Source organism: Natator depressus, chromosome 2, assembly GCF_965152275.1.
Source record: "Natator depressus isolate rNatDep1 chromosome 2, rNatDep2.hap1, whole genome shotgun sequence".
NCBI classification, from domain to species: Eukaryota; Metazoa; Chordata; order Testudines; family Cheloniidae; genus Natator; species Natator depressus.
Window position 1 is genome coordinate 69,736,657 of NC_134235.1, and position 13,773 is coordinate 69,750,429.

Below are 13,773 nucleotides of genomic sequence, written 5' to 3' on the forward strand. Positions count from 1 at the left end.
TTGAATATAGTTTTATAGAGTTTATTAAATACCCTTAACTATAGCAACTAATAGCATAAGATATCATAAGGCAAAAATAGTATTAGATTATGATTTGGCTAACAAACTTAAAAAAAAAATCTATATAACCATTTTTTAGAATTAAATCACACAACCATAGTAAAAATAACTCATACACAATCACTATGACAGGTTTCAGAGTAGCAGCCATGTTAGTCTGTATCCACAAAAAGAAAAGGAGTACTTGTGGCACCTTAGAGACGAACAAATTGATTTGAGCATAAGCTTTCATGACAGCAGTCAGCTGTCATACCCAGATAAGGAACCACTGCTCTGTCCAGATATGATCATTCTTGTGCAACTCCTGAGGGAATTCTGCACCAAAAAATAAAATTTTTATGCACGGTATTTTAAAATTCTGCAAACTTTATTTGTCAATAAATAAATGTGCTCCAACATGGCACTGGGGAGCCATGGGCCACTGGCTGCATGGAGGTGGGAAATCACCCTGCAGCCCAGCCCCCAGGACATAGACTCAGCGGTGAGGCTGCACCCAACCCAGACACAGCGCAAGGGCCGGGACTGCCCCAGAAACACCTTGGGCCCTGCCCCTCTATGCTAGGCACACCAAGATAGCAAGCAAGAGTGACCAAGTCTTGCATGCATGCCCATCCCTGCCCCCTGATCTAGATGTGGGGCAAGCAGGCTCCACCCGGCAAGATCCAAGTGTGGGGGGAATCCAGGTGTGGGGTGAGAGGGCTTTGTGTGAGGCAATCTGAGTGTGGGTGGCTCGGGTTTGGGGGGCATCTGGATGCACAGGGGCTCTCTGGGGTTTTCTGGGTGCAGGGGGGTTCGACTCTGCAGGGGGGTCCAGGTGAAGGTGGTTGGGGCTCAGCAAAGGGGGTTTGGGTGTGGGGGGATGGAGCTCAGCAAAGCAGGGGTCTGGGTGCTCAGGAAGCAGGGCTTGGTGGGATGGGAGTCCAGGTGCAGCTCATTGGGCTTAGTGGAGTGGGGATTGAGTGCGAGGGGCTCAGTGGGAGGTGGCTCGGGTGCAGGGGTGGGGGTCCGGATGCAGAGGGTGAGATTTGGCAGGGTGTGGGTTCTGGGTACCGGTCGGGGGAGCGGTCAGATGCATGGGGTTGGCAAGATGGGGGAGCAGGTCCTCATACAGTGAGCCCTCCCCCACGGCTGTGGAGTGATGGGGTCAGGAATTGGGAGAGGGCGTGCAGATCTTCCTGCAGTCAGGGGAGGTTTCTGGGGGTGGATCTGACCTGACCCCAAATGCTGCTTGCAGGAGAAGAGGCGCTGAGTCCAGCACAGGGTAGGAGCCAATGGCTGGGGCATCTCCAGCCATCCCCCACCACCGTGATTTACCTCTCCGCTGGCTGCTCCAGGTGCTAAAACTACATGCCTGCACTGCTGGGGAGGGGCGTGTGACTGCTTTTGCAACTTCCCTTTGCTTGTCTGTCAAAGTCATTTTTCTGCGGGGAAGCAAAGAAATGTTCAGGGGACATGAATTCTGCGTGCACACAGTGGTGCAGAATTCCTCCATGAGTACTGTGTTCTTATGTCCTGCAGAATGGTCTCTCTGTAACTCTTAATAGAAGGCAGAATCTGAATGACCCATCTCATCTGTATGGTTCCTCGGGGGTGCTCCTTGGAGCAATGTAAACTAGAATTTGAGTCTATGGATACCAAGATACTAGATTTATTGATTTTGAATTAAATATGTCTAACTATACTAACTATCTTTTAAAGATGTTTTTGTCTAGGTTAGTTTGGGAGTATGTCTTTGTGTATGTGGCTGAAAAGATGTGATTAAGAGATGAAAAAAAATAATGGAAGGATTATAGGCAGCAGAGAAAGCTACAGAAAAATAAGCAATTTACTATGAAAGTTGTAATGTCTGTCTGAACATCTGTCACTTCTAGATTTTAATTGATAAGTGAAGTATTCTGAAACCTTTAATCAAAAGCTCAATTATGTTCAAATTAAATTAATGTAAAATGTTAAGTGATTAGCAGTGTAGTCTAATTTAATGCCTATTACTTCTATGTGCTTTTATGGTAGATTAAGGTGACCAGACATCCCAGTTTTATTATGGGAGTTTTAAGGTACTTACTGTTTCAAGATATTAAAATGTTAATTAAAATTTCTGCTTCCAAAGCATGTTCTTCCGTCCACCTCCTCCCTTGCATGCACTGAAACATGTAATTCAGAGAGAGAGCGAGAGAAAGAGCGCTTTTATCATTGTGAACTATCACAGGGTGTCATGGAAGTAAATATCAACAGCCAGAGGAAAATGAACATGACAATATTACATTTTAAGGAGTTTTGTTCTAGGGTGAACCAGACTGTACATATTCATTAATTTAGTCCCAATATAGTGCCACTCTTAACTACAGCCTTTCTAGGCCATATCCAACTATCATACTATAATAGAATTCCTGTTAAGCCAATGAAAGTTTCCTTCAAAATGTTTGTGGTAGGATATGACTGCTTTACATTGACAGGCTGGTTAATATAATACCAGTGTCATCTACTAGGTATCTTACTACAAAATGGAGCTGAATGAAAAACTAGTTTTGGGAAATATTTTAAAATTGTTTTCATTCTGATGGGTTTGGAATGGACATAATTTTGGTTTTAACCACATTTTTCATAATTTTTAAAGAACATTATTGAAAACACTATCATAATGGTCCACTGAATGCATCCAATGAAGTGATCTGTAGCTCACGAAAGCTTATGCTCAAATAAATTTGTTAGTCTCTAAGATGCCACAAGTCCTCCTTTTCTTTTTGCGAATACAGACTAACACGGCTGCTACTCTGAAACCTGTCATAATGGTCATCGTAACTTTTCATTTTCCAAAAACCTGGTTTTAGATAAATGTAAAATTGTGATATCATTTTCTTAAAAACGCAAGACCTACATTTAAATATATATATATTGACATTTTTTTTGTGAAGGCAATTTTTTAATAAAAAAAATTGAACAAGCTTTTGTTCAAAAATGTTGACCAACTCTGATTAAGACCCTTTCTGCTTTACATTGACTAAAATGTGTATGTTTGTCTCATGGCTGTGAAGCTTATGTCTGAAAGCATTAATACAACGTAATGTATTGGCCAATATATTTCTGTAATACTGAAAGAGGAAAATTCTCATGTACAGGTTTTACAATCAGTAAGCTATATAAAATAAGCAGGCAGTTAACATTAGTGCAAATGCTTGCAAAATGTTACTAACAGTGCATATAAAATCTACAGGTATAATAATCTACAGGTAACCTGAACCCATAATGTCCTGCTATTTTAGAAATAAACTAATGTTCTGTAGATCTGACTAGAAATTGAAATCCCTTCCCATGATCAGTTTGGTGTGTTACTGAAATAAAAATCATCCCAAATCATGACAAAAAGTCAAAACTGCAATTTTTTTCACAAGAAGGAATTTTCAGAACAATTCAATTTTGGGAAAACTGAAACTTATTTTTTGAGCTTGCCAGCAGCCTGCAGAAAGTGAAATTAACAAGACTCTTCCAGACAGACAGCTAAGGAGCTGACATCTGGATTTTCACAATGGAAAAATAAAATTTTCTCACAGCAAATTTTGATTGTGGAAAAAGGGCATTTTCTGACCGAAAATTCCTGACCAGCTCTAGTGTACTGGCACTTTTTCTTTCTAAACTTGAAGCATTTTCTCTTCTATAGTAACTAAAAAAGGTTTTGATTTTACAGACTATATAAACAAGAACATACATAAATAGATTCACCAAAATAAGAAAATAGACTAACCAGATACCAGATCTTAATACTGAATAATATACAAATGTGATTATGTAAATTGCTTGAAAATACAATGGTCACATTTTAAAGGTTGGGTTATTTTTTCTTTTCCATTTTGAAAGATTCTACCAGTATATGAAAGATTATTTTTTCTTAAAGTGGGAAATACTGATAGAATCAAAAGTCCTTCTCAGTCCAATAGACATTTTTCAATGGCATCCAGTATATAATTTTTTTTTATTTTATGTCTTTTACTGTTTTTTTAATTTATTTGTTATTTATGGCGCTGTAAGAAAATACTCAGTACCATACAAGAAATCAGTCCTAAGGAGTTTATGTCAGAAAGTGAAACTTCTTTAAGGGGGTGATTTTTATCATGTCTAGAGTCAATAATAATAATACAAAATGTCACTTTTCTCCCAACTATCATTGCATCTTTCCTTTAGCAATTAACTTAAAAAAAGAATCATTGCAGTATAGGTTCCTGGATGCAAATGTTGTGGAGTGTTTTAGAAAAAAAACATTTTTTGAATTTCTAAACAAGATAATTTACATTTACTAGGCACAAGTCAGAGTTTAAACAAATATTTTATTAATTATTTACCAACTGCAAAACTTAAGACTCGCACTAGCAAATCTGATTTCAAGAGGGGGTGCTTAGTGTACACTGTGTCATTTTCCCAACAAAACCTCTAGTCATGTTTTTAGATCATGTTGAAAAATTGTTTTCCTTCCAAAAGTCAGGATTAAACTTTTTGATGTCTTTTGTTCTTACCCTTTCCTTTTTCTCGCAGAGAAACCTCGTATTACTTCTGAGCCACGGGATGCAGATGTTACCCCAGGGAATACTGTCTACTTTACCTGCAAAGCCGAAGGAAATCCTAAACCCAAGATAATTTGGATACATAACAAGTAAATCTTAACCAATCATTTCACATGTATACTAGTCTATTTTCAAATGCTAATTATTGTTAACACCTGGGTTTGTGGACTAGCAATCTAGAATGAGTTTGTGTGTTTTTTCTAATCTAAGTCACTCTGTAGGAGACTGGTTATGAAAATTCAACACAATTCATTTTCAATGAAAATCATGGGGGAGAAAAGTTATTATTTAATACTTTCTTCACTGACCTCTATGCTACCTTGGCCTATTTTTAAAAATGAGAGTGAACTCCAGGGTCCTTTAAAATGCCTCCTCCCTTGCATTTTCCATCAGAACTCCCCCATGCCTTAGGTGCAATGTGCAGAGGTTCATTTTCCAGATGAGGTAGCTGAGGAACAGAAAGTTAAAATGATTTGCCAGAGGTGACATAGGATGCTTGTGAGAGAGCCATAAATAGAACTCTAATCTCTACAGGTAGGTCTACACTGCAACTGGGATTTGTGACTGCAGCACATATTCCAGTAACCACAACAGCAGGGCTGGTGGCACAGGCTTGCCCTCAAGTACAAGCCCAGCCAGGACTTTAGCTATGTATTCAAGTGGCTAGCTTGTGCTGCTGCCTGTGTCATTGTACTACATTGCTATTTTTAGGCAAGCTTGCTCAGTCAAAGCTAGCTCAGGTATTCCCATGTGTGTTGTCCCAGTTGCAGTGTAGACACAGCTTGAGGCACTTGATCCATGTGTTATCCACTAGACCGTAATGCCTCATGGAAATTGCTTCAGATATCTGTATTTAGTGAAGCCAACTGCAAAATCAGACTAATCATGCTTACTTACCCAGAGTGCTCTGAGACCTACAGATGAAAAAAGCACTATGTAATATGAAAACATTGAGACACATTTTTAAGATGGTCTAACTAGAGCACAGAATGATTAAGTGACTTGTCTAGGAGGTATTATTGCCAAGTCTGATGGGCATTGGCTAAGAGTGTGAATCCTTGTCTTCAGTCTGTCAGTTAATATGGAGAGCTAGTTGAAAAATGTTATTTTCATTCTGTGGGAAATTCTGAGATTTCAAAATTTGGTTTCAGGACAAATTGAAACAAAAAGTGAAAATAGTATTTTGCAAAATAAAATATTCCAAAATATTTCATCTAATTGTTATCAAAAAATTCTATTTTATCTTTTTGACCTTTATGTTTAAAACTTAATTTTTATGTTGTCTTTAAAATTATAATATAATTTTAAAATTGTTATACAAATTAAGTTTTAAACATAAAGGTCAAAATGATAAAATAGAAAGAAAAGATTTTATCCTTATTGAAATGAAATGTTTCAATAATTTCCTGACAAAGATTTTGGCTGAAGTGATATATTTCTGTGAAACATTTTAGTTTACTTGAATCAACATTTTAAGACAGAAAACTGTTCTGTCAGAAAATGTTCAACCAGATCGATTAATCTTCTATGATTTTTAGCATGCTGTGACAGGCTGTACCTACTTGTGGTACTGCAGACTGGTTAGGTACCTGGCTCATGCCTCACCCCATCTCTTGTGTTGCCTGCTGGTGGTTGCTCCAGTGCAGTGGAGGTCTCTCTTCTGGTAGACAATGACTAGGCACTTCGGCAAGTTCACCAGTGGAGCCAACCCCCTTCTGGGGAGGTGTAGGTAACAGAGTCTAACCAAATATATAGAAGTCCGTAACCCTTTTGTCAGGTGGAGTTGGCAACAACAAGGTCTGGCTTCAATGTCTTGGGGTTCCTCTTAACAATAATTCTCAGACGTCAAGAATTATAACATTCAAAAACCAGTCGGAGAACAATTCAGTCTCTCTGGTCACTCGATTACAGACCTAAAAGTGGCAATTGTTCAACAAAAAATACTTCAAAAACAGGCTCCAACGAGAGACTGCTGAATTGGAATTAATTTGCAAACGGGACACCATTAAGTTAGGCTTGAATAAAGACTGGGAGTGGATGTGTCATTACACAAAGTAAAACTATTTCCCCATGTTTATTCCCCCCACCCCATTGTTCCTCACATGTTCTTGTCAACTGCTGGAAATGGCCCACCTTGATTATCACTACAAAAGTTTTTTTTTTTTCCTTCCTGCTGGTAATAGCTCACCTTACCTGATCACTCTCGTTACAGTGTGTATGGTAACACCCATTGTTTCATGTTTCTGTGTATATAAAATCTTCCCACTGTATTTTTCCACTGCATGCATCCAGTGAAGTGAGCTGTAGCTCATGAAAGCTTATGCTCAAATAAATTTGTTAGTCTCTAAGGTGCTACAAGTACTCCTTTTCTTTCTGCCAGAAACAATGACTCTCAGTTGAGTTCAATCAACTCTGCTATTAAATGATGGAGAAGAGCAGGTCCAACAGCATCCAGGACTCATTGGACAGATTTCTGTCCCCACCCACTCTCCTCCTCACTGGGCTTTGACATCCTTAATCCCTGCTCAGCGGGTGAGGTTTAGTTTAGGGTGACCCCCTCAATCAGGGCATGCTAAGCACAGTTCTGCTGCCCTTTTCTCATACAGTGAGGATCACAACATTTCATTACCCCTACATTCAAATACAAGAGTGGCTTGTAACCCCAAACCAGCCAAAATTGATCATTTTGGCAAAGCAGCTGTGCACCTAGGCAGAGTAGGAGTGTCTGTGCAAACATGGTCTGCTCCGGGAAGTCTTTTCCTCTGGCTCATCACTAGATGTCAGGTGAAAGCTCATTCAGACCCTGCGTACAAGTACAATATCCCCTACAAAAGAATCTCAGCCAAACGTGCAAGCTACTGTGGGGTGTACGCCCTATCCTCAGTGCTTAAATGTTTCTATCCCCCTTTTCTCTGGGAGAAAAGGGTTTTTGCCCCCTTGTAAGAGGTGGGTTGGTAGTGGAGCCCAGGCCCTCCCTCTCCACTGGGTTTCAGCCCAGGACCCTAGGAGAGGCAGCGATATCAAATACTGAGGGGTAGTCTCCCTCAGCTGCTTCCTACCACTTTACTTCCCAGTCCAGGGTGTGGTCAAAAGCCTTCCAAATGATCCACCAGAAGATGGAATGAAGAGTTGCCTAGTCCTAGGGAAAGACTAGTCCCTCCCTTGGGCAGCTGTCACTTGCAGTCTTCTCTCCTGCAGCCAGGAGTAATGCTGCACCCTTACTCAGGAGCTCCCAAGATAGGTGTCTCCTCCTTTCCTGTCTGGCTCTCTTTTAAACTCCTCCGCCAGCTGGAGCATGCTCTGCAGGTGCAGCAGGGTGGAGCTACCTGGGCCCATAACTGCTCCTTAACCCCTTCTGTGGAGTTTACATACCCCATCACACATCTTTCCCCTGTTTGAAATCAAGATAGGCTGTGCTGTGCATTCTATCTAGTGATCGTGTATTCTTTGCCAAGTGCACACTGATGTTTCTTTTCAGAAACGCATCTGAGTACATGCTTAGTCCATCTCAGCATGTACTCAGGGTTTGTTCTTCAGCAGGCTGTCCCATCTTTTAAAGGAATGGGGGATGGGGGCTGTCACAAGTATTCCCAAATATGACTGCCTCCCACTTCTCACTCCCCTCATCCCCCAACCCATGTCTACTCCAAAACTGTTCCCGGTTTCTGGGCAAGGGGCAAGAAGAGAGAGAGATCTGTAGCACTTCTGCCTCTCCCTTCCCATAGCAACCTCCCCACTTTCTCCCAACTACCTCTCTTCTTTGGGTAGATTATTCAACCGTTAAGATGTACCAGGTCTTTGTGTGTGTTGTGAGGGACACAGGTGTTTCATTCCCCTTCCCTGCTTTTAGGGTGGCTTTAAAGGAATTGAACCAGGCTGGAGCTGGGCTGCTATCTGATGTCATAAAGGCAAGGAGGCGATTCAGCTGAAGGTCCCTATATGTTTAAAAAAAAAATTTCCTTCAAAAAGTTTGAAATTGACCATTTATTCACTCGAGCACTCACGGTTATGAAAAGCGATACTCAATAAAGAATTGAATGTGCTCACACTTCAAACCACACATCTGTCATTATTCTCAAGAATCAGTAATTACATAAGTAATTTACCCAGAACTTCTGCTGTTAGTTGATAAATAGATTAACTGACATTTCCACCATTTAAAAAGCCCCTCAAAATAAAATATTTAGATACTGCAAACAAGGTAACAAAAATAATCAATTTTTTAAAAATAATCCAAGATGGTTGTGATGAAATATGCATTTCTTTATATTTGAGAAAATAATGTCTCTTTTATCATGTAAGATGTGCAATATTTATGATGTCCTTTTGTCCTTAAAATTGCCTCTGAATGCTTATTATTCTTTATTTAAAGTGCTTGCTTTTTGTCAAAGATGTTATAGATAAGTATACTATTGTCACTTAATATACTTAATTGTAGTTTGAAACTCAGATTTATTTTTTTTTTAAATTTTAATTAATTTGGCTATAACTAAAGCTTTGTGGGGAAAAATATATATACCCCCAACCACGATACAAACTGTTCCAGAAGAGTCACTCAGTGGGTTTACGCTGCTTGTATCATAGTCACACCATGTTGCCCAGCAGGGAAGTTGCTTCGGAAGAAACTACTGGCTACGTGTCTTGAATGTCCTTTTGCAAATCTACAGTAGCCAACCTAGATGGATAATTGTTTACAAACACTGGAGAACCTTGTTAAAACCACACTATTCCAGTCTGCCTAAGCAAACTAAAATTTTAATTTAAAATTTAATTTAGTGATGACCATTTTTGAAAGTTACTTTCATAAGAAACTGTCACACTGCATCAGTCAGAAAAAAGGAACAAAGAAATTTTGCCCTGAGCAAACAATACTGATGCCCCAAATGAGTAAACAAATGCTCTTCTGGTGTGTAATCTCAAATCCAGCATGGTAACAGAAAAATTAAAAGAACAATTGCCAATTAAAAACAAAACTCGTGCTAGAACGTGGTGTTTAATGACAGCCCTGAGTAAGAGGTAGCATGTAAATGCATCACAGTTCATCCCAAAGTACCTCGTCCCTCTTGCATTAGGATAAAATAATTGACTGCAGTGTTGCAAAGGCTGTTGTTCACTTATCGTCATGTGTCTAGCCAGCTCCACTGGGGAAGGGAAAGGCAGAGTCATAATCCACTCCTGTCTCCTCCCCACTTGTCCACAGAGGGGAGCAATGGCTATACAATACCTGTGCTCTCCTCAAGACCCAGACCAAACCCAGGTAACCTTGATGCGACCATGTACAATAAATCTTGCTACTTTGGACTGTTAGAACTGGGGACAATTTATACCATTTCATTAAACAAAATCAAAATAAATTCAAGAACTTAACAGAGTGCTCATTCCTGCAAGGTACAGAGGGCCCTCCTCTCCCATTGTCTTCACTGGGAGATGAGGGTGTGCAGCACCTCACAGTATTAGACCCATAATTAGAAGCTGAACGTTGCATCTAAACATATGCATGGTCCCAGTATCATTAATTTATCCTCCATCCCAAGTATAAAATTCCAATTACATAATATGCAGATCTATTAATTTATAGTAAATGCACTTGTTTGTCATCAGGATCTGGTCTTTATACTTTCCCCAAAATATTCAGTGTCTTTTTCGTAATTTGTAAGATGATAGAAGTGTTCCAAAATGTGCAGATTTGAGAAAGATAACTTGTCAGAGTTCTCCTCTATTTTCAGCCACTCGTTGGATATGAAAGATGACAGGCGGTTGAATTTGCTTGAAGATGGGACACTCATGATTCAGAATACCCGAGAATCTGACCAAGGCGTCTATCAATGTATGGCCCGGAATGTGGCAGGCGAAGTCAAGACACAGAGTGCTTTCCTCAGATACTCCAGTGTTCCAAGTAAATACTTCCTGCTTCTTTGCATTTTGTCTAGTTTGGAAACACATTTTTCATTCACTTGAATAAAAATATATCTATTTTTAATCCTCAAATATATTCCTTAAAGCATCCCCAAACCTCAACTTGAGGTTTAGTAAGTATTCACTTAATAATATGAAAAATTATACAAACTTAATCTGAATTACAGTACTACCCTGATCAAGATCAGGGCCCCATTTTGTTTTGCACTCTACAAACACACAGTAAGAGAATCCCTGGTGGAAGTGCTTAAAATTTAAGGAGACTAGAAGTGGGAGAAAGGAAGTGTTGTCATTCCCATTTTACAGATGGGGATCTGAGGCAGTGTGACATTATGTAATTTTCCCCAGGCCATACAGGAAGTCTGCAGCAGACTTGAGAATTGAACTTCGATCTTCTGCGTCTTAAACCAGTACCTTATGTGAAAGATCATCCTTACTCAAAGAGTAGCATAGCAGTTTAGTTTGAAAAGGTGGAAATTAAAGCCCCTTTTCACCTTGTTTTTCTTTCTTCCCTAGCCAAGCCCAGTTTTATCATTCATCCCCGGAATACAGAGGTCTTAGTTGGCACCAGCACCACTTTGGAATGCATGGCCACAGGCCACCCCCAACCTCACATCAGCTGGACGAGAGGAAATGGAGAGTCGCTGGATGAATCCAGGTACAACATCACTTCTTCTGGAGGACTTTTCATTCAGAACATCACATTGCAGGACCACAGTCAGTTTATCTGCCATGCTCGTAACAACCAGGGCTCTGTCCAAGCATCAGCAATTATTATTGTACAAGGTAAGTAGAAGATGAAGCTGCTGCTGAGATTTCCATGGCTCAAGCCTGAAACATAGCTTTCTGGTCATGTGTTAAGATGTGTGCTTTGAATTGTATGATGAAAATGTGGACTCTTTGTTGTCTTGCAATCTGTTGTCTGGTCTATACCAATATGCCTGTCAGTCAAATTTTGCCTCAGAAACACATGTACACAGTACTTGTTGACTGAACAGTAGAGGTGTATACCTATCTGAGGGCAGAACGGAGCCCTCAGGAATACATTTATTGGAACTATATATTAGTATTTCAAGCATTCAACATTTATTAGTAAAACACTGAGCCAAATTCATCACTGGTGTAAAGTAACTCTAGTAGAGATACACAAGGAATGAATTTGGCTTGTTTATTTGAGAATATTTTACACTGGCTATATAAAGTCAGGGAAGACCAACATTGACCAGCACAGCTACACCCAGAATAGTCAAAGGTGTGCAAGGCATCATTTAGCTACCCCTGCTACAGTCTGACAACCATTTGAGTTAACTTTGATCAAACCTGACAGTCCATTTTAGGACCTTATTGTTAAATAAGCAGTTGGGTAAACAATTTTTTAGCTATTTAGGTTGGTACTTATATGATCCACAGTGTCTAAAAATGAAAAAAAAAACAAAACTCCAAAACCCTCTTTCTAGCCAGTAAGGAAAATAACTGGATTAGTTTTAGCGGGGTTTGGCTTGTTTACTTGTGTATGAATGTGCATTTTGGGTGTGTGTGGAAAAACTTACTTAGGGAAAACTAAATCAAATAAACGAGTTTTGCATTTTGTTCTGAAAGTGGTTAGTTTTGTGGTTCCTTGCAGTACTGGGACCCATAATCTAGTTCCACAGTGTTTCCTGCAGTTGTGAATCTCCCCCATTGTTCAACAGCTTTGTTGTGCTGATGGATCATAGATGTCAGAGAAAGTCATTGTGGCAGAGGGAGATGCAATGTCTCAGATACCTGTAGCTAGAGCCAATCCCAGGGATGGCTTTGATAATCAGGCTGGAGACCTTGAACCTGACCCTGTATTCAACGGGGAGCCAGTGCTGGATATACATTCTTCATTAATCATTTATTCTTTTTTTCTCTTTAGAAATTACTTATGAAGAAATTATTTTTAAATATTTATTTCACTGTTTTGAATTGTTTGAGCCATTTCTTCCAACCAGTTTAGCCTTTGGATTATTTACAAAATACCCTCTTTTGTTGTTTGCAATTTGTTGCAAACAACAAAAAATAAAGAATGACAGCAATTTGTTGTTTATGCTGTATGATTGGTCACTTAAATTGCATTATGGGTGGGAGTTTTGAAGTGCTCACCATTGGACTAATTCGGCTTCCATTGACATCAACAAGGGCCGAGTTAGGTCAACACAGATGGTTTGAAAATCTCACCAGGTACAGTTTCAATTCCTGGCTGGATGATCTAAGTATAATAATCAGTAGGTTGCGTGTCTAAATCAATGTGGCTATGATCTTCTCAGAGTCAGTTGAGAAGCACTTTAGGGAGAGAAAGAGAGTATATAGAATGTAAGCAGGCCCAAAAAATGTTAAGAAATTTAAAATCTTTCCTTGTCTTCTTTGACCGTGTGCATGGACCCCCATGGACTGCCATTGCTAGTTCACTTGAATACCGAGAGATCAAGAAAGAGAAGGTAGATTTACTGTCTGTCTAGCAATCTTTGCACCTCTTTTTTTCTGGTCATGTTAACACGCAATAATTACGTATGCACATGAAGGTCATAAGCAGATCTTCATGTCTGACTCATTTAATTGCCTGAATGCCAGGGCTTTTGCCAGCACACTCCCCTGTCCCATACACAAAGCATATACTATTTCAAGTTCATTGGTTAAATTCACTAGTCTCCCTGTTATGTCCCTGTCATTTTCACACTACTCACCACTCTCATCAATCACAAAGGCGTGCTCAATTCTGTCTAAAAAGGGCAAAGTCTCCTATCTTCATCTCTCTAGTTCAGCGGTTCTCAAATTTCATTGCACCGCAACCCCTTTCTAACAACAAAAATTACTACACAACTCCAGGATGGGGAACCGAAGCCTGAGCCTGCCCAAGCCCCAGGTGGGGGGCCAAAGTAGAAGCCCAAGGAATTCAGCCCTGGGCAGGGGGCCTGTAACCTGAACCCCACTGCCCAGAGCTGAAGCCGAAGCCCGAGCCCCACTGCCCGGGGCGGAAGCACTTGAGCATCAGCCCCAGGCCACCCCAAGTCTAATGCTAGCCCTGGTGATCCCATTAAAATAGAGTTGCGACCCACTTTGGGATCCCGACCCACAGTTTGAGAACCGCTGCTCTAGTTTGATTGCTAGGCCCCATGCCAAGACATTTTGGGGAATTATTGTACACTGTTAACTCTCTCCTCTCTATCCCATACTGTATATAATTCACTGTTACATATGTCTGCCAAGTCATTTATCCATTATG

The 13,773-nt window shown here is 40.0% G+C and overlaps 1 protein-coding gene across 1 annotated transcript in view; it reads left to right on the forward strand.

Annotated features, from left to right (window-relative positions):
- The window catches only part of PXDNL (peroxidasin like), a 267,071-nt gene that overhangs the window by 166,371 nt on the left and 86,927 nt on the right, over positions 1-13,773 (forward strand). The window contains exons 8-10 of the mRNA XM_074943098.1: positions 4,585-4,702; positions 10,340-10,509; positions 11,046-11,315. Of these exons, the coding sequence (XP_074799199.1) occupies positions 4,585-4,702; positions 10,340-10,509; positions 11,046-11,315 (558 nt within the window). The remainder of the gene's footprint in view (positions 1-4,584; positions 4,703-10,339; positions 10,510-11,045; positions 11,316-13,773) is intronic.